The 24217-nt window shown below is 41.8% G+C and overlaps 1 protein-coding gene across 2 annotated transcripts in view; it reads right to left on the bottom strand.

The window, feature by feature from the left end:
• Window positions 1–24217, bottom strand: part of UBE2D2 (ubiquitin conjugating enzyme E2 D2) — a 31332-nt gene that overhangs the window by 5070 nt on the left and 2045 nt on the right. The window contains exons 1-5 of one of the 2 annotated variants that reach the window (XM_052772183.1): window positions 24151–24177; window positions 15239–15302; window positions 10467–10498; window positions 10298–10375; window positions 10104–10209 (exon numbers count right to left, since the gene is read on the bottom strand). In XM_052772183.1, the coding sequence (XP_052628143.1) occupies window positions 10104–10209; window positions 10298–10375; window positions 10467–10498; window positions 15239–15302; window positions 24151–24162 (292 nt within the window). In that variant the 5' untranslated portion in view covers window positions 24163–24177. Of the gene's footprint in view, window positions 1–10103; window positions 10210–10297; window positions 10376–10466; window positions 10499–15238; window positions 15303–24150; window positions 24178–24217 lie in introns of those variants that run through there. The other variant, XM_052772182.1, reaches the window with a different exon arrangement.

Below are 24217 nucleotides of genomic sequence, written 5' to 3'. Positions count from 1 at the left end.
GTTAAAAAGCTTCTAGAACAAGTTTATTAAACTGTTCTTGATTTAAGTGAACATATTTCTTCTACAATAGAGAACAACCTCTTCCTCCTTTTCCTGATTTTCTACTGTACACTTGTGAAAGAGTTAAGAGCTTCATTATTCTCTACCATCAACCGACACTTGGACCATTTATTCAACTACCTCTCAGAATACAGCTTCAGAGTAGGAAGACTTTTAATTTTGTGCTGGAGGCACATAGAAGCCACTAGTCCTGAACTGCTGCCCCTTAGCAAGGGACACAGCATGTTTAGTACCTGTGGCGCTCTCCATCAGCTTCAGCGCTGTTTTTTTCTACCCCATGTACACTGAGTAAAACTCAGTGTTCAGTAATGGGAATCTCTCTGCCACCTTACACCCAGCTGCTGCCAGTCAGTTCAGCTTCCCCTCCCTTTAACAGAAGCCGCAGGAAATCCAATCAAAGTTTTCTGGTCAACTATTAGAACTGCTCCCTCAGGTTTTATCTTACCACAGTCCTTTAATAACCAAGGACTTTTCTGAACAAGATGGCTCACCCTTCATCAGCAGGACCATGTTGCAAGTCTGTCCAGTCCTCTCTACCTTCCTCAACCACCGTAACACCCCTTTCCCCAACGCTCATTGTACTGGGTGAGAGTTCCTGCTTGCATACCTCACATCAGCCTTGCAAAACACCCCCCACCACTGGTGCTCTAAGCACCAGACCAGGCAAAGGTGGTGTTCAGCTGTTGGTCAGCAAGGGCACCAGGATAACCACGGTGCTGCTTTGTGACCTCCAGAGCAACAGCAGTCCAACAGGCTGACGTTGCCCCACAAGTCAGTTTTGTCTGGCAAGATGCAACTCTGCCTTGAACAGCACCTCCTTTGCTGAAAGGAAAGGCAGAGTTATCCCATTCCGGTCTAGGAGTTTTAGTTCTTGGTTTACAGGCTATCAACCCAAGTGTACCATAGCTACTTGCTGGCCATTAAAAAAAAAAAAAATCCCATACTGCTAATACTCTTTACTAAAATGGGCTGTGGTTTGTTAGAACTCAGTCAGTAGCTAAATGCTTCCCGTGATGAATTCTTTCAATCTAGTCACTTCAAAAAACATTTCTAGATTTCATTCCTCAGCAGTTCACTTATTTTATAGGAAGCATCACTCCAAAAACATTGAATAAAAATGGACACAATTATTTGGCTTCAAGCTGCACTGCTACATTCAGCTGCTTTGTTTTATTTTTGTAAGCCTTCATTAATCAAAACTATTCTCCATTATGCTTGCTCTTGCTGGTAGCTCCACATCTTTCCCTTTTTATCTCTACAGCCTCAACAAGAAAAACATCTTTAACTGCGTTATCTAAACTGGTTTAATTTTAATAGCCTGCTGAACCCAGCTATTTGTCCAAATTAACTCAGGAAGTTTCTCTCAAGTTTTTCTACCAGAACACTGCATATACACACGTTTTAGACCAAACAACATAAGCAACCTCCAGACCACTACGAAAAACCCCTTGGAAAAAGGTACCTTCTCACAAAGTTTAAGGAGCCAAGTGCAAAAGGAAAGAGGAGGTAATCCTTAAAAGTGTCAGTTGTGTATAGGAGTTCTCTGAAGCACCAGAGTAACTAATTAAACCAACACTGTGGAACAGAGAATCACCAGACCACCTTCTGCAATCAAGTATTATTGCAATGAACTTCATAGCAAAGCCTTTACATTTACTAGTCAAATGACTACAACTTTAGCAGAAGACAATTAGAAAATAATTCACAAAAGTCAAGTTTTGTAACCACAGAATCAGGCTGAATAATTACACAAGACAGGTAAGTGACTTGTTTTACACCTTGTCCTATTCATCCTGCATGACCATAGGCAAAGCTGCTCTAGTGGTATCAGTTTGACAGCGTGCCTTCAGGTCTTTCACTGAAAGAGATACAGTAGTATAAGTGTGCACTCTTCAGAATTTAAGTATGGATTTTTGTCAGTAATAGCAAAATAGATAAATTTTACTTCCTGTTGATTCAAGGGGTTCAAGTACAGAGTTATTTCTCATCTCTTTACTGTCAAAGCAGTCCAGTCTGTAGCAAAACATTAAGCAACTTAAAACATGATCCGTTTAAAGTTCCCTTTCATTCAAAAATTGGTTTATTTCACCAACCATGCAGCCTGCTTAACTCCAATACTTCAGCTGTGACCCCCATTTATCTACTACAGACAACAAACACAACTTATCCTTTAGTGGGCTTCCTAATGCTATGGACTAGCATGGACCAAGTACTTCACAACAACCAAGATACCGTGAGAACCAAAGTAATCAAGTAGAAAGACTGCTAACAAAGTGTTTCTAAAAAAGTAAGAAACTTAGCTTCCCCATAGAGCAGTGATACAAATGCAGTCTCATCAAGCAGAATGATCACTTAACACTTAATATTAAGAATGCTCCAGCAACATGCTCTTTGAGGCACAATGAGGTCTACCAGCATAATGCAGCACAACTGATCCAAGTCTCCACTGCAAGACTTCCCTTTAGAGTACATAACACTCCAAAATTCAAGGACAATCTTTCTCAAGGCAGCTCCTCTGTGCAGAGAATCATGCCATTTACAGCTTGTCAACAAGTTTAGCTACAGTTTACCACTGCATGATCCACCTCATCTTCTCAACAGCCTTCTGTGCTGTGCTCTTACACCACGAAGAGTAGTCTGCCATTTCTGATGAGCAATTTTGTCTTCCTGGTTCTGCCACACCTCAGACAATGTGCAAGTAGATACAAATTCAATATGTAAACTCCATGGCTGAGTTTCTTCTGCTATGAAACAGCTCAATCATTAATCAGGACAATCCATGAAGTCAGCTCTCCACAGATCCTTTCAGCACTAGCCAAATGAGCAATACGGAAAACCATTTAAACCCCCATCTGTCTGCTGGAACATCTATTGGCCCATACAAATCTAAGATGCATGTCAAAGCTCCTGGAACTCAGAGGTGAAGAGACTCTTTTAAAAGCCATAAGACTCCAGCTCCAGGTGGAGGGAGTAAGCTCCACAGCCAGAAGACAGACATCTTTCCTAGAGTGTCAACAGTGGAAGAAAGTCAAAGGTGCCTAGCAATTTATACATTGCAATTAGTTTCTCTTGATGTCAGGGATGACTTTATAACCAAGTGCATCATGCAGCTATGACACACCCTCCTATGTCCACAGCATATAGTTGCAGCTGAAAGTGGTCTTTAGGAGCCAGGAGCAGCTGTGTATGAGGCACAGTGTTTAACACACCTTTGTACACATTGTGTTCATGCCCAAGTCAATTGGGCTAAGCTGATTTCTACAGAAGCTCAGTCCAGGCCACCACTGAAAAACTGTTTAAGCCTTGTTAGGGCATGACATAAGACCCAAAAGCTACACCACCTAGTTTCTTTAGATATCAGCGCTAGAAAGGCAAATATCAGTTCTGCCCTATCACCCTGTACTGAGACAGTGATCCCAGTTAATCAAGAAGCATAGATGCTTTTCATGTAGAAGCCTAAGACATGACAGGTAAGGCACAGACTTCCAAAAGATTGCCAAAAGCAGCTGATTATTATCTCCACTTTCTCAATACAGAAGTCATCTTTCAAATGCAAAACTCAAATCATACGCTTTGTTTGCAAAGCCTGAATGGGTCTAATACCCATCACTTTCAGCTGTCCCCTTAACATGGGGTACTAGGCACTATAGATACTACTATTTAAGTCTAGCTGGAATCGCAAACAAAACTTGCTCCAGTAAAGCACTCATCTATGGGACACTTTAAGATAAGGAAAAGCAACTGAGGAGCAATAGAGTCTCCAGCTGATTCACAGCAGGGAGATAAAAAGCAAGCATCAATTCTTCCAAGGTAATAAGCTACCCAGAAGAAACATCTTAACTGGTGCGTTCTTATTCAACAGCAGTTTGGGGCAGTTACTGCTCTCCAAAGATGAGCCAATTTAGAATTCACCTAGGAGTAAAGGGTTTTCTTGGGCACCAAGCAGCTTAGGTCAAAAACAGATCATGAGTGAAAGCCTTAGCTCTCTCCTTGAAGGCCCCTGCTATCTTAACTTTTATTAAAGGCAAATTTTTTTACTGAGAGGGTTGTCAAACATTGGAATGGGCTGCCCAGGAAGTGGTTGATTCACCATCCCTGGAGGTATTCAAAAAGCAACTGGACAGGGTACTCCAGGGCATGGTTTAGGGGGCTTGGTTAATGGTTGGACTCAATGATCTTGAAGGTCTTTTCCAACCAAAATGATTCTATGATTCTATGATTAAATCAGTAGAATGAGAGGAATAGTAAGTTGCCTTTTAATAAAAGAAGTTATTCCTGTAGGCTCAACTCCTGCATGGGGCAAAAGGCCTCAGTAGAACCCAAGCCAATCTTCTCCCACCAAAGGCAGGCCCATCTCTAAGCAAGCATAGAGACTGCATCAATAAAAATTTTGTTAGAAGTACCAAGAAGGTGATGAGACAGTTACTTCATATGCCAGGTTGTCAGGATAACAGGATGATACTTACTCAGCTATCTGTCCTGGCTGAAGTCACACAGTAGTCTCAAGATCACCATGTAATCAAAAAGCTCGTGCACTGACATGAAGCAGTCAGATAAAACAAGGAAGTACAGTTCTTGGACACCATGCCAGTATCTTGAGTTCACAGTAATGGAAGCAGCCCATCCTGCCTGCTCTGCCCCCAGTGAATGACAAATATTATGCCAGTAAGTTCTTTCTATGGAAAGCAATTTGTCACCCTCCTAGAGACCAGGCCACAGGCTCTGACAGTGCTGTGCTTTTTGATCCAGTCAAGTTTCTGAATGTGAAAGCAACAAAGTTTGCCAGCTCACATCTAATTCAGCTTGGTACTCTGGGGATTATGAAACATCTCTGCTAGCATAAATTTGAGCTTTGGACACACACGGCTGCTGAGGAATTCTTAATTCCATTTCAGAAGCTTTATCTGGCTGTCCTGCTTCTCACACCAGCTAGGGATCCTCCTCTGCTAATCATCAGTCTGACAGCCAAAAGCCTCCACATCAAGGTCCACTAATACTTAGACCTCTGCTCCTCAAAAATAGGAAGAAATCCAACTCCTGGGAAGAATGTTCACCTATACTACCACTACTTTTGAGTTTCAGGCCCTGGACCCTTGAAAGCTTTGAGGCATACAGTTGTCAAAGTTTTATCAGCACTGACAAACATTAAGCTTGTAACATTAAAACACAACTGAAAACACTACTGTCCAACAAGTTCAAGTGCTAACTACCAAATGACTGGTCTCTTACTGTGAATGGGCAAGATGCATCTGAGTAAAGCAACTCTGGACTCTGCTCGAGTTAAATCCTATTTCTTAACCACAGTCCCATTTCAAACTCTTCCAGCAATCTTACCTAGTCTCACGGGAAGTGTACCTTTAAATCTGAGCAGTTTAAACTTCTTGCTTCCAAGCAACTTGAATTCCTGCTAAGTCAGTTCAACAATTTCTGGTGACAAGAGAAGAAAAGTTAAGTTTTGCCCAGTGTTATCACAGACTGGTTGAGGTTGGAAGGGATCTGTGAAGATAGTCTTGTTCAACCCCCCTGCTCAAGCAGGTCCACCTAGAGCAGGTTGCCCATGACCATGTCCAGATGGCTTGAGTATCTCCAATGTGGGAGACCCCACAACCTCCCAAGGCAACCTGTGCCAGTGTTCAGCATCCTCACAGTAAAGAAAAAAAAAAGTGTTTCCTGATGTTCAGAGGGACCCTCCTGTGTTTCAGTTTGTGCCCATCGCCTCTTGTCCTGTCACTGGGCACCACTGAGAAGGGTCTGGCTCTGTCATGTCTGCACCCTCCCTTCAAGTATTTATATACATTGATAAGATCCCCCTAAGCCTCCTCTTCTCCAGGCTGAATAGTCCCAGCTACCTCAGCCTATCCTCATAATGGGAGATCCTCCAGTCCCTTCGTCATGTTCATGACCCTTCACTGGACTCTCTCCAGTACATCCATGCCTTTCTTGTTCTGGGGAGCCCAGCACTGGACACCTGCTCCAGGTGCAGCCTCACCAGTGCCAAGCAGAGGGAAAGGATCACCTCTTTTGACCTGCCAGCAACACTCCTCCTAGTGCAGCCTTCTTTGCAGCAAGGGCAACATCTGGGAAGCTACAGAAGTAACTACATTGAAGTTGCAAGATACAAGAGAGCTGAAATGCAAGAATGACAGTTTCCCTTAGAACCCTAACTCAGCACAAATGGAGAGACTGATCCATGCTATGTGACAAAGTCACACCTGTCCACCAGTTATCTGGGTAAGCATTACAACAGGCAAATTAAAAGCCAGGAGGATGATCAGAAACCAGCTTCCTGATTTTGAAAACTGCACTGTGAAGATCAGGTTCATTTAGGTTGCTGGGTACTTGGGAATTCCCACCCAGTAAGTCTTAGTAAAGCAATTCTGAAACACCTATAAGAGCAAAATCACAGAAAATTCACACTGCACTGGGCATGGAAGAGTTTCAACAGCATGAGCTAAACTCTTGAATGAATGAGACTGAAGTTACTCACTGCCACTCACCAGGCAGTGTCTTCCAACACGCTTAATATAAGCTCCATGGTTCATTAGTTATAAAACACAATGGGGAGAAGTGGGATGGGACAGAGCAAGTTAGCCTGACCTTTACTGAAGTACTTCAGTTTAGTATTAACTCTTGCACATCCACTTGCTAAATTCAAGAGAAAGTGGGATTTTCCAAAGTGGCTGAGAATATTTATCATCATGTTAAAACACTTCATTCTCCTGTTTAAGGCAACAGTGATTCTTATTTATGCAGACTTTGAGATGACATTTTTAATTTAAGCCTACACATTCTGTTTAAGCTTTGGAGTTTAAATTAACCACCAAGGTGTGTTTAAGACTGTATTTTGAGATGATTTATTCTACAATATGTATTCTTTAAGGAATACTTATTTCAGAATTACTAATATAAGCAAGTTAGCTATTCTACTGAGACACTCAGTGTTGTTCTCCCAATTCTTCAGAACCTGTTTTAACAAGTCCAGGAGGGACAAACGTTTAGAAAGACAGAAAAAAACCCCAAGATTCTAGTCACCTCTGCTATTGTAGCCAAGATCACTTTATCAAGTTGCTTACAGAGGGAGAGAAACTTCCTTATTTATTCAGTGGAAACAAAACTGTTCCAATAGCCCCCACACTCAGGCCTTCGCTATCTTACCTAGCAAAAAGGGCAGGGGCAGACTCCCAAGCCAGATACTCCAACTGCCCTCTGGAGCAGCCTACCATCCTCCAGAGCACAAGACAACACGACCCCTACCTTTACCACTGAACTAGGATGACTAAGTAGCACTGACGTTATTTTTCCACAGTCTTTCCACCAAGAAGTGGCACTATAGGTTAAAAAGAAGTCACTGCATACCCCTTCACCTTTCTGCTTGCAGGTTAGGGCAAAAAACATGTTCATGTACTACACTTTAATTGCAACATAACATCTAGCCCATGCAAGCTGATGACAATGTTGCCTACCAGATGCTTCAGGAGGAGGAAACTGTGTAGGATTAGCTGTTTCCTAGAAGGACTGTTTCTAGTCTTCCCCAATTTCTCCATCAGTGGAAAGTATAATTTTTTTTATAGCTGTGTTCTAGTTATCTGCTCACAGATTTTAAATTCAAACAGTTTGCTCCCAATAGCATCCCCTTTTAAAGGGTGGCACAACTTAGGAAATACTCTAAGAAACCTACACTACAAATACTAAATTGCTGCTTTGGAAGGCAGGTAAGCTTCATGCTGAATAACTTGTTATTCACTTTGTTACCTAACCCAACAGCTCTTCCTACTAGCAACACATTTATTCTTTGATAAGGCTAATCAAAGAGTTACTAGAGAGCTGAAATAGCCCCAAAGTCTCTAACGACACAGTTCTAACCAGACTGAAAGCAAGATTTTCATCCTAAAAGATTCAAGTTGCCTTTGTGGAATTTATACCTGTTCAAGATGGGAATGCTTCTTCTAAGTATCAGCTCTCACTTCAGTTGAGGTCTGCTTTCTAACAAGACATCCCTGTTACTTCTGAATATTCTATGAATTTCTATGAATATTCTGAATTTCTATGAAGTCACCTGTAAGAATTTTTTTGCTGCCTTCAATTCCTTCATGAAATGAGCACCAAAGGAACTCGGACAAGATTGTTTTCTCACAGGTTAGATCTGTACGTGTTTTGTGCTATATGCAGGAGAGTTTGTGCATTCATATGAACTCTTCTGCAATGAGTGAAAAATAATCAGCAATATAAAGACACCTAATCTCAAGGAGCATACTTTAAGAGGAAGATGGGGCAATAGATGGGCTAAGTAGCACAGAATGACCACACTGATCCCATGGCTTACTCTAGCTAAGCCACAAGGATGCAGTTTGAAGAGGGTAAGAAAAAGGAGTTCAAGGCAGAAAACAGAAAGAGATGGAGATGTTAAGAGCATACTGCAACTGTATTTGGGTTGCAAAATTAATGTTACAATATATTTTGTGAGTGATTAAAGTAGACAGCCATTAATAGGCAGCACACTGATGCCCTTAACTAGCTTCTTAAATTCTTGCCCCATCTTTTTCCAACTGTCCTAATTCCAGTCTACCTTCCAGTATTTCCAAACATACTATCACCCCACTGCCTATACAGTTATTTCAGACTCTCTAAAACAAATGAAAGATACCATGCCACATTACATATTCTTCAACTATAGTATTCTAACCAGTTATACAGCAATTTAATCAAAACATAATAGACATCAGTACATAGTACTAACTTAGTGCTTCCAACAGTAGCCAGTACTTGACTGAAAGCATTTGTAAGGAAAGCTGCGTCAACCTGACTATCATTTTCCCTTTACTGACACCATTTCTTCAGTTCTTTCAACTCACAGTGAAGACTTTCAGCTTCGTACACTAGCAAATTCATTTCTGTCAAGAGACAAGTCAAGACACTGTTTTGCCTTTCCAGCTGTTTTTACAAATGCAGAAGCCTTTAGCTGGACAGAGGTGGCAGGAACTTTTGTTGAGTTCAATAAAAGGGAGACAGTTCTGATGTCCAAGGGAGGGGTACCAGGACTGATCTGTCTGAACCAAAAAGTGTCTGGGAACATCGCAACATTGCAGCTGGAGAAAAGAATTAAAGGCAACAGGATAGCCTCATACAGCTGGGACACGATGTGAAGGATGCTGTAATTAAACGGGATAACTGCAGCATTTAATTACAAAGACAGTGTGAAGCTACAAAACAGAATGGTCAAGACACGATCCATGCACAGAAGAGAACCACAAATATTCCTCAACAGCCATGGCTAGATCTACAAACTGTAGATCTACAGTTCCAATAGCCACAAAAATCAATAAAATTCAAGCCTGGGTCTTCAAGGTGTTTAAAGCCTCCTATTTACATTAAACATCAATACTGTTTTACCAGGCAAAGGATATATTCCAGTGCCCCACAAGCTAAGACAGTTCACAGGGACCAAGATTGTTTTAGCTAAAAAAAACCCAAACCATTAAGATAGTGGAAGCTAGTTAAGTTTTGAAACTTGTTTTAATAGTCCATGTCATTGAAAGTTTTGTTAAAAAATTACCAACATGGAGTTCTGATGTTCCCTTGAAAAAGGGACTTTTTTTTTTTTTAAGATGACAAAGAATCAAAGCAGCTTTACTGTTTTTTAAAAGCCACAGCTATTCCCCTACGTATTTTACTTGGTGTGCATCTTGAACATTTAAGACTTCCATTGTCATATACTAAGTTGTTTTTGTTTTTGTTTTTTTTTTAATTTTTTTTTTTAGTTAAAGTCTTCGGACTCTGAGTTGAGGTGGCAAGACTACATACTTAGCGTAGTAAGACTTATCTGATCCACTGGAAAAGTTGAACAGTCTCCCTATGGTCACAGGGAAATTGGATGTCCAGAGCACACTACACTCATGAATTGGCTGTAAGCTAGATGTAGAGTCACAAAACTGAAGTAGTGACCAGAGAAATGGTTGACAGCAGGAATGTAGCAGTTTTTACATTCTAAATCCAAATCAGTAATTCATTTCAGCAGAGTAAAATTAAATGAGCATTGGAGGTACCTTTTGAAATAGTTAGTGCTGGGGACCACTGTGATCGTAGAATATCAAGACAAATGCTGCCATTACTGTTAATATTTGGATGATAGATTCTTGTTGTAAATGCAACCTGCAGAAGAAGGAAAATTTCAGTGTAGGCTCACAAATACACATTACACCACACAGTAATGAATAGATTTATGGTACAAGCCACTCACCTTAGGTGGTTTGAAGGGATAATCTGTTGGGAAGTGAATTGTCAAGAAAAATACTCCACCTTGATAGGGACTGTCATTCTGTTAATGAAAAAGAATCATTGCAGTTTGAGGAGTTATTACAAGATGACTAGTCATGAAAAGCTATGAACATCAACTCTCTCATACTTACTGGTCCCATTATTGTAGCTTGCCAATGGAACACTGAAAAAGAGAAAGATTTACTTCAGTTTGGAGAAACTCAAGTAATGAACTACTTTCTTCCGGACAAAGCAGCACAGAAAAGTCTATTTTAAAAACAAAGCCTTCTCAAAGGCTGCAGGGAAGCAAGCCAAAGAATTAAACAGAGACAGAGCGAAGTACTCGACACTCCACATTCACTTGGTCCACACTTTGGCATTGCTGTGGTATCACACACATGCCCTGCAAAAAATCCCATTACAATAAAAATCCAGACAGTTATAGTCAACTTTTCAGACCCAACAAATTTGTGAGTTCAACTTTGTAGTTTCTAATGATGCACCTGAATCAAAGCCCAGTTTCCAATGACTACTCTCTTAGAGCAAGCTACAGCAAAAGTACAGTATGAACTCACGCTTTTCTTAGGTAGGATCTCCCCCACACAGATCCTTAGTCAAATGGAGAGTAAGCCTAAGCTTTGTACGTACCATATGTAAAGAGGTAACCTAAGCCAGTGGTATCTTGACTGAATGTTTAAGCTTAGTCTCCACAGAGGTCTCAAGATGTCATTCAAGCAGCAGAAAGCAATACAAGTCTTAAGAGAATGCAAGAATGACAGTCTGCTCAATACTTAGGACCAGGATGTGCTAGTACACACTTTACGTTAAATGGACAAAAATTAAATCTCTTGTATGCATCTGTCCAAGAGAACAGCTTAATCTGGTAATACAGAAGATTCATTAAGAACATCTTTATGCTGCAGAACATAAGGAAAACAATCAAAGATGTTAATCTGTATGAGGCACGTTAGGAAGTTCTTGGGGTTCCTGCATTCTCCAAAGGCTCTAATGCTAGCCTGTGCAAAGAGCACCAGCCTAAAACATTATTTGTGAAACAGTACCAGGGGAAGTTTCCCTCCGCATGGATGTCAGCTACATCTCATCTTCAGAACTGGGGAGCAGTACAGAAGACTCCAGTTGTTGCAAGGTAAGTCTACAAGCCACAGAAGTTGAAGCCACCTGCAGCTGTGTACTTAACTTGCAACTGGCATCTACAGCTTTCAAGACTACCTGGGCCAAAAGTAATTTTGGCCCAGAGTGGCACTACTTGTAATTAAAAACTGCTCATGCTAGATTAGAACATGTGGTACAGGTATTACAGCTGGGAATGATCTCATACAAGGTAAAAAAAAAAAAAAAGAAGAGTGGGAACAGACCCACCAAGGCAAGGGGAGAGGAGCGTTTGGTTAGAGCAGCAGGTTTGTTACAAAGGGTACTGCAGCTGGTAACACCAACTAGCCTTTTGAGAAACTCTACATTCAATGCAGAGTCAGGAAATCAAGACAGTGGCTCACATGTTCATATGTAGTGTTCACCCATTTTAAAAGGGTTCAGACAGCTTCACAGGAAGTCCATATCGCCTGTAGCAGGACACTGAGAAACCCAGAACAAGAGGACAAAGGGGCAGCAGAAACCCAGCAGTGAAGATTGTGGCTAATCACAGAAAAACGACCAGGAATTTAACAGGCACCAGTAGATGCTGATAAGATTCACTATGACTGCACTGAATACACAGACAGCACTGGACCTTAACCTGTATACCTCTGCACACTGAAAAGAGAAGCTGATGTAACAAACTACTGTCTTATACCCAACAAGAAACCAGAAAGAAAAATGCTTTCACAGTTAATCTTAACATTTTACACACTAGAAGGGTGGTTGGGTTGGGTTCCCCCCCCCCCCCAACTCCCACCCCAGACTCAAGGAAAGTGCTTGTTTAACCTAAGCTTTAGAGTCTCACAACACTCGGGACAAGTTTGACGAACTAAAAGATGGATTTGTCGTGCAGAGCTTATTTCAACTGATTCTTTACTTTGAAGTCAGCCATTCAAAAAGTTACTTAAAAAGTAAAGGGGTTGCTGGCTTTCAGTAACTAAGCACAGGTACATGTTTGGAAGTGAACTAAGCCACTGCATAGCACCCTGGAAGTTACTAGTGTAATTCAGTCCCAAGCATATTTCCAAAACGAAGGCCAGAGGTGGTGGAAGAGGGCTAAAACTACATTACCAAGAGAAAGAAAATCCTGTCCCTACAGTTAACAAGGCAGAAACAGCTCTTCACTTCCCAAAGTTTATGAACTACAGGGATGAGAAGCTTCTAACTGGGGACAGTTTACATTGGCTGGACTAGCCACAAGATACCACTTTGCAAGCACAGCATGTCCTGAACTCTGAGACATGTCATTCTGACAAGGCAATTGAGGCAGACCTAGAGGCATCTCAGAGAAGGCACCTTTCTGTTGCTGCCACTGCTATCCACTTACATACACCCCAAGTGTTGGTCTCAATAGTGAAAGTCTTTCATTAGAGGTCTTTCAGAAAGGTGGCACAAGGAGAACAATCAAATATTACTTTAAAGCTTTCTGCATTCAGTAGTAACTTGCCATTATAAGCATTCACCAACTTATGTTACCACCTCCTCCACCAGGCAATCTCTATCACCTTTGATAGTCTTTGGAAACTATGAAGTAGTTTATCATGTCACAAATCCCATTTCTTAATTTAATGGAAGAAAAGCCTCAGACTGGCTCTCCATCTTAATAATTTCTCTTCCATGAAACTACAAGCTTCTTTGAAATACTATTTTGAAAGCAGAAATAAGTTGTGAATAACTACAAGCTTGACACTACTGCTAAAAACCCTCAAAACCAAACACAGCTTTCACTTGTTTGAAAGCATTGCTGAACAGTAACATCTCCACTAATTTCAGTATTTTCATTCTCAGATTTCAAGTGCTTTTTTTAGTCTAGTCCTAGATTTCTGTAGGAATGTGTAAGTTTCTAGACACTTCAGCACTTCTGAACAGGTCAGAAATGATTCAGAAAGATCTTGGCAGCTAATTTTTTCCTTTTAGAAAGGACACCTAAGCTTAGAGCTCTTGGCACATAGATGGAGAGTTTCCCTACTTAAATATCCCCTACTCTCATGAGCTTTGATGCTTTGCTGAACAGCACACTTGTCAGAGACCAGGTTGCACAGCAAGTTCAATGCATGCTGTTTAACAGGCATCCCAGTCGAAGCTTCCAAGTGTTCTCATGTAGCCTTTTCTACAGAGCTGCTACAAGAAAGTATAAACACATTCCCTCATCTCAGGCATTTTATGCATTAAATGCCAAGGCATTTAAAGCATAATGCAAGTACCTGAATTTACATCAGGGCCCATGGTAAAGTTATAAAGCAAAAGGTGAATTTGCAAGTGTTCTTCTCTCACTGCAAACATCCTACTGCTCTTGCTCACCTAAGCTATAACCAAGAGTTTATTGCTGCTATAAAAAAAAAAAAGTAGTTCACCAGAAAGTGTAAGATCCTAGTTAATATGGAGAAGACTGTACAGCTTGTAAAACCACTGCAGTTTAAAGGCCTCTCAGAAAACCACCACAAAGTACAGGGCAACAATTAAGTTGCCTTATTCACAGCTAATCAAAGCAGACTGGGGAACATTACCTACAACTTAGATAAAGAAGCATCCATATAAACACCATTAAGTCAAGTCACACGATGTATCTTGCCCTCCTCCCTAAGCAAAAATACACACACAAGGTGACAGTAGATCTTACCATAAAACGATATTAGACAAAAAAATTCAGGGCAGGACTTTTAAGACTGCTTTTTGTCTGCTTCAACACAGCTCATGGAGCTTCAGAAGGACACAGTAACAACTCCAAATGACACACCAGGCGAACAACCTTGCACAGGAAAGATGACCAGCTGATGTGTAGGTCAAAAAGACTGTCCTAGGCTATCCCTTATATGGAACCTGGCAGGGCCAACTGATTTGAGTACAGTTTTCAAAAATAACAGTACTGTGTGATTTAAAGACGATCCACCTGCACTTCCTGTCTCATACTAAGCAGCTATGTCCATATCAAGTGACAAGTTAGTCACAACAGCAGGATTTAGACATTCTGATTTTGCTTATTGAGAAAGCCACAAGTAGTATTCCAAACTGAGTGAAATCCTGCCTAAAGATTAAGAGCCAAACCTGTTTGTCAGTTCTTATACTCTGGTGTGCTCTATAATACACTAGCACAAACCAGATTAAAGAACAAGCAATGTTTCCAGTGTTCCTGTAACTCATTTGACCACACTATTAAACTTTAAAAAAAAAAATCTAACATTACTTCATGATTCAAGCTTTAATTTACCAACTCATTTTCCTTCTGTTCACATTTTAACCTCTTAGGCCCAAGGACTACATGTAACCCTCTTTAAAAAAAATGTTAGTGTTAACTAACTCCTGTGTAAAATATAGTTAACCTTGACCTTGCTGTACTAGCACCTAGTATTTGGAGTAGATTGTTTTACTTCTACAGGACCATGTGACTACACCACATACAGTTTATATGTCAAAGCAGCTCAGAAAGCTGCTTGCTGGTTTGGCCACAGAGCTACTCAAGTTTATGAACTTCATGCCCTATGAGAATGCCAGAACAGTTAATTCAAAAGATGTAACTCAAGATGTCCTCAGTGCACAGAGTTGCCCTATCAATAAAATGGGAGTAACACAGGTCTCCCATGATATACAAGGAAGGTATTAGGAGATACAGAAGAGCAACAAATTTAAGATTAGTACGTGAAGTAGTATCTAGTACTCTAACCAAAAGAAACAGAAGGGTTCTCCTTGCTAAGGAACTGGACATTTCACTTCAGAAGAAAAAGGAAAAAAGTTAGAGACTGCAGGTGTTTGCCAATAGTAGCATACTTACTGTCATCACCAACAGGCCCTGCTGAACACTGTGCTGGAGGATCACGTGCCAGATCATTCAACTCCTAAAAAACAGGAACAGTTTATTTCATTTAATTTCAAAACTAATCATGTTATTGCTTAAAAAGCTGTTGGGGCACTCTGGCTACCATTTTTGCTCACGAACATAATGCTCACACTAGTGAGTTTCCTGAAACCACAAGAATGGCAACACCACAAAACTAATACCCAGGACCCCAGAAAGCAAAGTTGCATCTTAAATCCAGGTAACACATTTGGCATATGCATCAGTCACCTCTCTAGGTTTCTACACTGTATTAAGTCACAGCAATACTCATCAAGTCATAGGGTCTACCAACTTCGCCTTTACTGATAATAGAACTTAAAGAGATCCCAAGCAGTACCAAGGTATTACATATTCCACTATCTCCAGGTCACAGAGAGACAAGATGGCCTCAATCCAATGACTCTCAGTATCAGCCTTATTTTATCCCCTGTATTGCAACAGCTCACAGGCTGCTCCAGCTATAGTAATCTAGTTTATAATCTCAAGCCTGCAGTATCCTTTTTGCAGTATACAAGACTTCAATAACCTATGGTTGTTTTGTCTCCCAATGTATGCATCAGTGAATATAGGTGGTTAAATGGAATAAAATGCAAGGCCTTCTGTACCTATAGAACTGCTAGCCTGTGAATGGAAATCCTCACTTTTCAAGTAGCTGTGTCAGTCAAATTTTCCTCTGAAGAAATCCTATTATGAGTCTCAATTGCTCTGGCTGAACAGGTTGAGTAATTCAGAACACTTCTGACTATACCAAGTTTCCATTCGAAGCACAGTTTCAGCCCAGATCAGAAAGATAGTCCACACATTGTCACCAGAATTACCAATTTGCTCAGGAAGTGGACATTTAGTGGGAAGTGCAAATAGAGTAAAACTTCAAAGTCAAACTTTGCCTGCTCTATTTCTGGCTCAGCCACTGACCTGCTTTGCATGATGGGCCCAAACACATTAACTTTTTTCTGTGCTAGCTCAGTCTAGAAAGCTAAACATAAACACCAGACAACCATTATGAGGACAACTAAATCCAGCGTTCAGGAAACACTCCAATGCTGCCATTGGCCCATTGTGCATTCAGCTTTTCACCTCTCAGCCTGCAAGGGTTACCAGCAACAGGAATCTCAGATACCAGACTTATCTGAAGCTTTTGATAGACAAAACATTTAAGGACGATGATCAAGACAAGCTGATTGCAGGAATGGAAAAAGCTTGCCACTTAATGACCTTTTGTTATTTACAGGCAGTATTTAAGCTCTTGAATAGATGATCTCTGGGATTTTCCACCTTCTACTTCCCATGAACTGGGAGGCCACCACTAACCAAACCCTCTTCTCTTCTGTTGCAACACAAGAACGCTGCCTTACATCAAACAGGTTAATCTCAGGATTTTTCCCCTCAGCATGCAGTCCCCCAGAAGTCTTGCAGTGGAGATACAAAGCTTCACATACCCCGACTACTTTTTTGCACACACAAGTTTGGGTTTGCTCTCAGCAGCTCCCAACTACTTAAGAGCCCAGCTGAAAGCTCCTGACTTGACACCAGACTACTGAAGCTTTTCTAGTCCTCCTACTGAACTTCTTAAGAGTGCTGACCCATACAGACCTTGCTCCCACACTTCATGGTTCAGCACAGACTTGGACAGGCGTAGATATTAAGCATGCAGCACCTGCTGAAGAGCCTACTCCCTCCTGAAGGTGGGGAGCATCTCCAGATATCCTCTGAAGGAGGAAAGCCCTTCAGTTTTGTCAGTTATGCATGTCAGTTCGGGGTAGCTAACTTCACCCAAGTGAGGACTCCCTCCTTACCTCCTGGTTGCAAGTATCAGTTAGAATAAAGATCAGTAATGCATTCTCCCTCCCCACCAACACACCTCACACCACCTGCTGTACACCTCTCTGCTTTAACTCCAGAACATCAAATACGTTGAGTATCATCCCAAGCAACAAAAGAATACTGCTCCACCGTAGAGAAGTGCATGTACTATAAAAGTTTTCAGATAGTAACAGTCTGAAAAATAAAGAGTAGCAGACTGCACTGTGCTCTGCTTTAGCATCAGTAAGCCAAGAAACACCTTGTGCAATCAGTGCAAAGGAACATGCAGCCACTTACACACAACTTCACCAGCACCTGAAGGACCACACACCTTCTTCGTGGTCAGTTTAGTCACAGCTACAAAGAATGAATTAAGTCTTCACATGCACAAATTCAGAAGTACAGGCATGAAAACTTAGGAATACACTACTCTTTCTAAAGGTGGATAGAGTACAGTCCACTTCCAAATACTATTGGACCCTAATCTTCTGGAAAAGACAATTTAATGCTACAGTACTCAAAACCCCAAACACATCTATTAACAAAAAAACCCCATATCTAAACCTCTCTTCCTTACCACTTTCTCATCCCCTTCACTCCTGTTTTATGCATAAATACGATGCAACAACACTAGACTCAGGAGTACAATTGTAAGAATCCATGTTCTCCATGTAATATCACAACCTACTATGGATTATATTTAAGAACCCAGCATGCACCTTCCCTACTATAAAGGGGAAAGAGTTACAAACACAGGCTGCAGCTTGACAACATATTCTACCACCTAGTAGAATACACAGCTCCAAAGCTGCCCCAACATTCACCCTACATCCCGCTGCTCAAAAGCGCCCCTTCAAACTGTGTGGAACAACACACCTTCAGTGATACCATGAGGTAAGTCTCACAACAGATGCAGAGGTAACAATGAAGTTCAGTTAGTAGCAGCCCTGTTTCTCATCAAAATACTATTCCTTTCTCTTCAATCTTCAGTTCCACCTAGCAGGAATACTTTGGTTTTCTGAAGCCATATATAGTATCTCACTGGAAAGAGCCAACTTACAACACTCGTACCACTTGTCTCAGTGATGCAGCTCTCACCTAGGGCAGCATTTCAGGTTCTGCTCTATAAATTCAGATTGAAACATCACAGATTAAAATGCCCATGTAAAAAGCAATGCATAAGCTCCTTGTGCTTGGAAACGTTTAGCAACAACTCTCAATTCAAGCCCCAGTGTTGTGGCTTAACCTGGCAGACAGCTAAACACCATACAACCATTCGCTCACTCCCCCACAGTGGGTGGGGGAAAGAATCAGAAAAAAGGTAAAACTTGCAGGTTGAGATAAAGACAGTTTAAGAGGACAGAAAAGGAAGGGAAAATAATAATAATAAGAGAATATACAAAACAAGCGCTGCACAATGTGATTGCTCACCACCCACTGACCAATGCCCAGCCAGTCCCCAAGCAGTGGGCTGCCATCCCCCAGTTAACTCCCCCGCGGTTTTTTTATTGGTCAGCATGACATCATATGGTATGGAATATCCCCATGGCCAGTTGAGGTCAGCTGTCCCCCCAGCTTCTTGTGCACACCCAGCCTCCTCGCTGGCAGGACAGCACGGGAAGCTGAGAAGTCCTTGAGTTAGTGTAAGCACTGCTCAGCAACAACAACTAAAACATCAGTGTATTACCCACATTTTTCTCATCCTAAATCCGAAACACAGCACTATACCAGCTACTAGGAAGAAAATTAACTCTATCCCAGCCAAAACCAGGACACCCTGAGATACAAAACCTCCCAGCTTTTGTAGAACAACAGCTTGCATAACAGTGAGGAAGCTGAAACTCCACAAGACACCTCTGGAGCACAGTCACTAGCTGCAGTAGACTATCAGTTGCCTCTGCACACCAGAGACAGTAACGCATTACTGGATTTCCCAGCAGGGCACAGATGATCGCTTTAACATGCCATTCTCTTCAAGCTGCCAGCATGCTAGAAAGACTCTCACTACTCGCTTGTCAGACCTGCAAGGCCAAGTTTAAAAACAGGAATGGTAGCTACATACAGCTGCATTTATCCAGGTACAAATAGAGAGGAGCATCCACTGCTGCAGCACAGTACCAAGCTTCTGCATCTGTCTGAGAGGTTACTTTACCTTTTGAAGGCTCCTGTGCTGTTTCCAAGGTACTGCTAGCACGACACCAAACCTAGCAAGGTCTTTGCTTCCAGATGTTGCTGAGGGAGACTCTTGAGAACCAGCTGGTTTGTAACTCAGAACAAATGACTCTGGAGTTCACATAAAACTGGAACTCATAATACATGGAGGATTCAATTACAGTTTGGTATCATCTACAAACCAGCCATTACTGCATATATCAGATCCTAAGCTGCAAGGCCTGCTGTATTTCCCCGTGATCTGGGAAAGCTTGCTGGTCAATGATCAAGTCTGATCTTGACAATGCTGATTTTAAACCAAAACCTGAAGAAAGCCATAGCTGGTAATCCATTTGAGACAGTTTCTGATCCTTAAGCACATGCAGAAGGTTTTGCTTTAGGAACTTAAAAGTGAAAACTCAAGCTGCCTTTAGAGGAAGTTTCCATTGTAGTTACTCAGCTCCCAGGAGGCTACCTCACCATGAATTGCCTTCTAGCTGGAAAGCCCACTTACAGAACTTTCTGCCATCTCCCCTACAGCAAAACACCCCTGGGGTTGGGCCAACTGCTGCAGATCATACCATTAACTTGACCCATCTTACAGTTAAAAGTATTAATTAGTTGCTCAGCAAAAATGAGGATGTGGAAGCATGGCACAAAGCAAAGCAAGGTTCAAGGTGTCTTGCTCAAAGGCCAAGTTGAATGGAACTACTACCATTACATCCATGAACTAGATATCCTAAAAGCTACAGAACTCGCACAAGAAACTGACATTTAGGCTCCAAAAGCAGACTTAATTGTGTTCCCAAGTTCCCAACAAAACAAACACCTCCCTACTCAGGGGTTCCAGGAAAGCATTTTAAGGAAGATAGAGTGCGCTGATGCCACAGACCCCCTAGCTGCACTTCCCAAGTCATGAAAGGCATTAGCTGCCGGGGGGGCCTCAGGGCACACAGGAAAGCCAGTGCCACAAGTGCAGCAAGTCCCACTCGGACCCATGCTACCCTCCCTCCCGTTAGTCTACCTCCCAGCAGCTAGTACACTGCACTTAAAATGCATCTTGATAAAGGAGTTCACGAACTGCACAATAAGTTTTTAAAGCACTATCAAACAAGTGTTTTAAGTCTTAAAGTTTAACCCTGCACATGTTTCAAGTTACAATTAGTTTTAATTGTAAACTCCAAAGACCTTTGTTAGAGCAGTTCAAATTTATTCCTCTAGACAATAATTCCCTCCTCAGTCTAACATGTTCCTGGTAGAAACTGTTCTGGCCAGAAGACTATTTTTAAGGATTAAGTTAATGCTAATACAGACTTTAGTAAGAATAACCAACATAACCAGCAACATCAAGAAGCCAATTAAGCGAATAAAAAGCCAGCATCCTTTAGCAGTCAATTCCAGCAATTTTAATAAACCTTAGTACACAGTAGGGTTCCCCAAATACACTCCAACACACTAGATGTATGCCTCCAAACAGTCAAAGATTATCCAAAGTCCTTTTACCTTGGACTCCATGGTCCTTCCTTCATATTACAGTTTGAGCTGTTTTCAAACTGTAATTTACTCAGAGACCACATCATTAGCTTGATTACAAGCCTGATTTATGCTTCAGGTTGCTGCTGTGAAACAAGCTTTTAATCCAACTTTAGCAAGTTTATATGCCTGAAGCCCCTGCATCCTTCTGTGACAGGCAGTCTAGGGCTATGTTTCAAAATTGTGATTCATCTAACCAAAAAGGAATTTTCAGCCACTTAGCCATGAATTGTTAGAAGCTTTCAAGAGAGCAGCGCCAAGCACTATGGTATCAGGGCTCCCAAGTCAACTCAACAGCACTCTGCCTTACCTCAGCAGCAGGACCACAGCGCAGACAAGCAGCTGCCAGCTACCTGCACAGGTCCGATGCAGACATTAGTTTGGGCAAGAACCTGCTGCACATTCCTTGGGCCAGGAAGGTTCTACCTTTACCGGTCACTGGAGGTACTGTGTAGGGTGAGGTGTAAGAGCCTACATCCACCACGCATTTCACTCAGCTCTGCTCTCTACTTGCCAAGCGGTCCCTCTGTACAAGGTGGTGCTCACACATGCACACCAAGGTCAGATCACCAACTCCCTACAGCACCCATAGGTGCTCTCCTGGTCTCCAGGACTTTTGTGATTCCAGAGTATCTATCTGCCATTCTAAGGCTACTACCCCTATTAACAGAAGCATTTTAATCTTCAGAAAGATTTTAATCCTTTCCCTTTGACAGAATCTGCTTTTTCAATGTTTGAAATGGCTCAGATCCACTGACTTTTGCAGAGCCTTGTAAGAAGTCAAAGTTAGAAGGCAAGCAGTTAAGTGAGTAGCATGAGAAGAGTCAAGTTGCAGGAAATACAGGAATAACCAAGGTACAGGTTATAAACAAGCTCCAATGTAACTGTCACACTTCATTTTTTAATTTTTTTTTTTAATTTTTTTTTTTTTTAAAGCCTGAACAGCAAGAAAACCAAAGCAATGTATAACTTCCTCCTGGTGTAGTATCAAAATGCGTAGTTAACTAACAGAAGCTTAACCAGTATTCTTTGTACTAGCAACACACCAGATATTTAACACAGATGGGCTGCGCTGGCAGCTCCACGAGCGCAGCAAGAGGCCATAACGGAAGAAACAAGTTGTTCCCACTGGCTGCTGTAAAGCAGAACTGGTAGCGCAGAAATAACACAAAGTTTGCTCAGCACAGGTAGCACACGTACAACTCGGTGAACAGTAACATTGTTCAACTAGCCAATTAACCTAATGCACCCCATCCGCAGGTAGCATTCATTTCAGCAGAAGAGATACTGAAACATCTCAGGAGGTCAAGCGCTCTGGACTGCAGGGAAGCCCATTGTCTTCTGCAGCGGAACAGGGACATCACTATGGAATATACAGTTTAGTTCTGCAAAGCATTACCTGTTTTGGGGGCCTCTACAGTATAAGCAGTAATAACCCACCATTCCTCTGCTGTAAGAAAATGTTTTACTTCAGCAGGGTTGAAGCACAGCTTCTGATTTCCCCTTTCCCCTCACTGTAGGGTCCATCAAGCAGTTCATATGGGGGAACCCATAAAAGACAATGAACTAACCTTTTACTTGCTCTCCCCTTCAAAGAACTCCAAACAGTGCCCTAGTTATTCAGTTATAGGTAACACATTTCCTCAAGATAAGCAACACAGATAGGGTTGCAGCTGAATCCAAAGTGCTTTGGCTTAAACCTTAAAATGGAAGCAATTCATTATGGTCCTCCAGTACCACTCCCATCCTAGCCCTGGATATCTTCACATTGCATTTCTTATAAAATATACCCATGATAAAATAGATCATCGTTATATATATAAAGGAACGATGAAGTTGTTATACTTGTTATCGCCACACTTCATGCGGACTCTGGCTAGCATCATTGCTTACATCCCAAACATTTCTCACAAGAAAAAAAGAGTTCCAAGTTTTAGACCTGCAAACCAGTAAGCACCTAAGCAAGAATTAAACACACCACTGCCTGAAAGACTGCAGTGAATAATACAAGCAGCAATCTGATAGCAGGTGGCAAATCTGAGATCTTTCAGAGCATCTACTTAAAGAACAGCTGCTGCTTCACGCAGACACGCTAGCCAGGCTTGAGTCCCTGGACAACCCCAAGAGCAACCGTGCCACCAGAGACACACTGGGACGGACCATGCAGGTTCTTGCGCCACCTCCTGCACCAGCCATAACGCTACTTATCCAGCTCCAAGAAACCTTCTTGTTCTGCCCCCTTCCAGCCCAGGAGTTCAACATGCAAGAGGCCATTTCAGGTAACACGGTTGACACTGTATCAAAGGTTTACTCTTGAGGTTTTCTGCTTGTTTCCAAGTTCTCATCCCTGTATTATCCAAAGACACCAAAATTTTGGAGAAAACCTCATCGTCTGTGGTCGAGCATAAAACCCCAAGTGCCAAGCACAAGAACCAGTGGCAAGATTGAGACCTGAACACTGATATATCGAGACTGATAGTACCCTCTAAAAATGCCTAAGCAGCAGCTTTCCTTCCCATCACTTCCTCGTACTCAAGTCTATTGGGATTACTTCTACTTGATCCACATTCTGCAGGTTTTATTGCCACAAGGTGCAACAGCAAAGGTCAGAAACTTCCTGTTCCCCTCATTATCCTGATAGGAACGGTCACTACACATAAGATATCACTGCTTTTCCCAGAGAACAGAACAAAAACAAGATGATTATATGAACACTCTCCACAGGGTTTAAAATAGCTGGTGTGTGAACAACCAGTGATTATTACTTAATTAGTTAAGCGAGACAACCACAGTTAACTCAAATTGCAAAGTGCTCCTTTCTAGTCTGTACCTTAACTCCGATCTAACTTTTAAAGCATCTGGACTGCTAGAACAAGCAGTTTTATTTCCCTTCATGTACTTTGTTTGTTGGAAATGTTGCCCACAACCCCATCACCTTCCATCTCCTCAACAGCCACCATACTTACTCCACTGAAACACCTGGTTCTTTACAGAGCTCAATATACACCAGCGCTTTGGTGATGCTCTCACTACTTCCCGAGGCTTTAAAGACTCTCTTAACCTTACACAGTCCCCATTATCCCTCAGGATTCTTGATCTTTGAAAAGCAACATGAAGAATCGGTCCACAAGCACCCAATGTTAACAAAGACTCAACGTGTTCGGCTTCTCTCCTGCTAAAAACCACAGACTAGAAACAGAAACGCTCCGAGAGAATGTCGAACCCTGAACCTCAGCACGCACTAAAGTACAATAAAGCAGCTTTCCCTGCTTCCCAAGTCACCTGATAGAAGATATACCCTCCCCACAAAAGCCCTGCACTACCTGTGCGTGTCCCCCACCCCCAGCAGTCACATTTACCCTGTTCAGCATTCGCTGCCATGTCTCCTAGATCTATTCTGGCAGCAGGCATACAACCCGCTCCCAA

Source organism: Harpia harpyja, chromosome 20, assembly GCF_026419915.1.
Source record: "Harpia harpyja isolate bHarHar1 chromosome 20, bHarHar1 primary haplotype, whole genome shotgun sequence".
Lineage (NCBI taxonomy): Eukaryota > Metazoa > Chordata > Aves > Accipitriformes > Accipitridae > Harpia > Harpia harpyja.
This window is presented reverse-complemented; position numbering and strand designations above follow the sequence as displayed.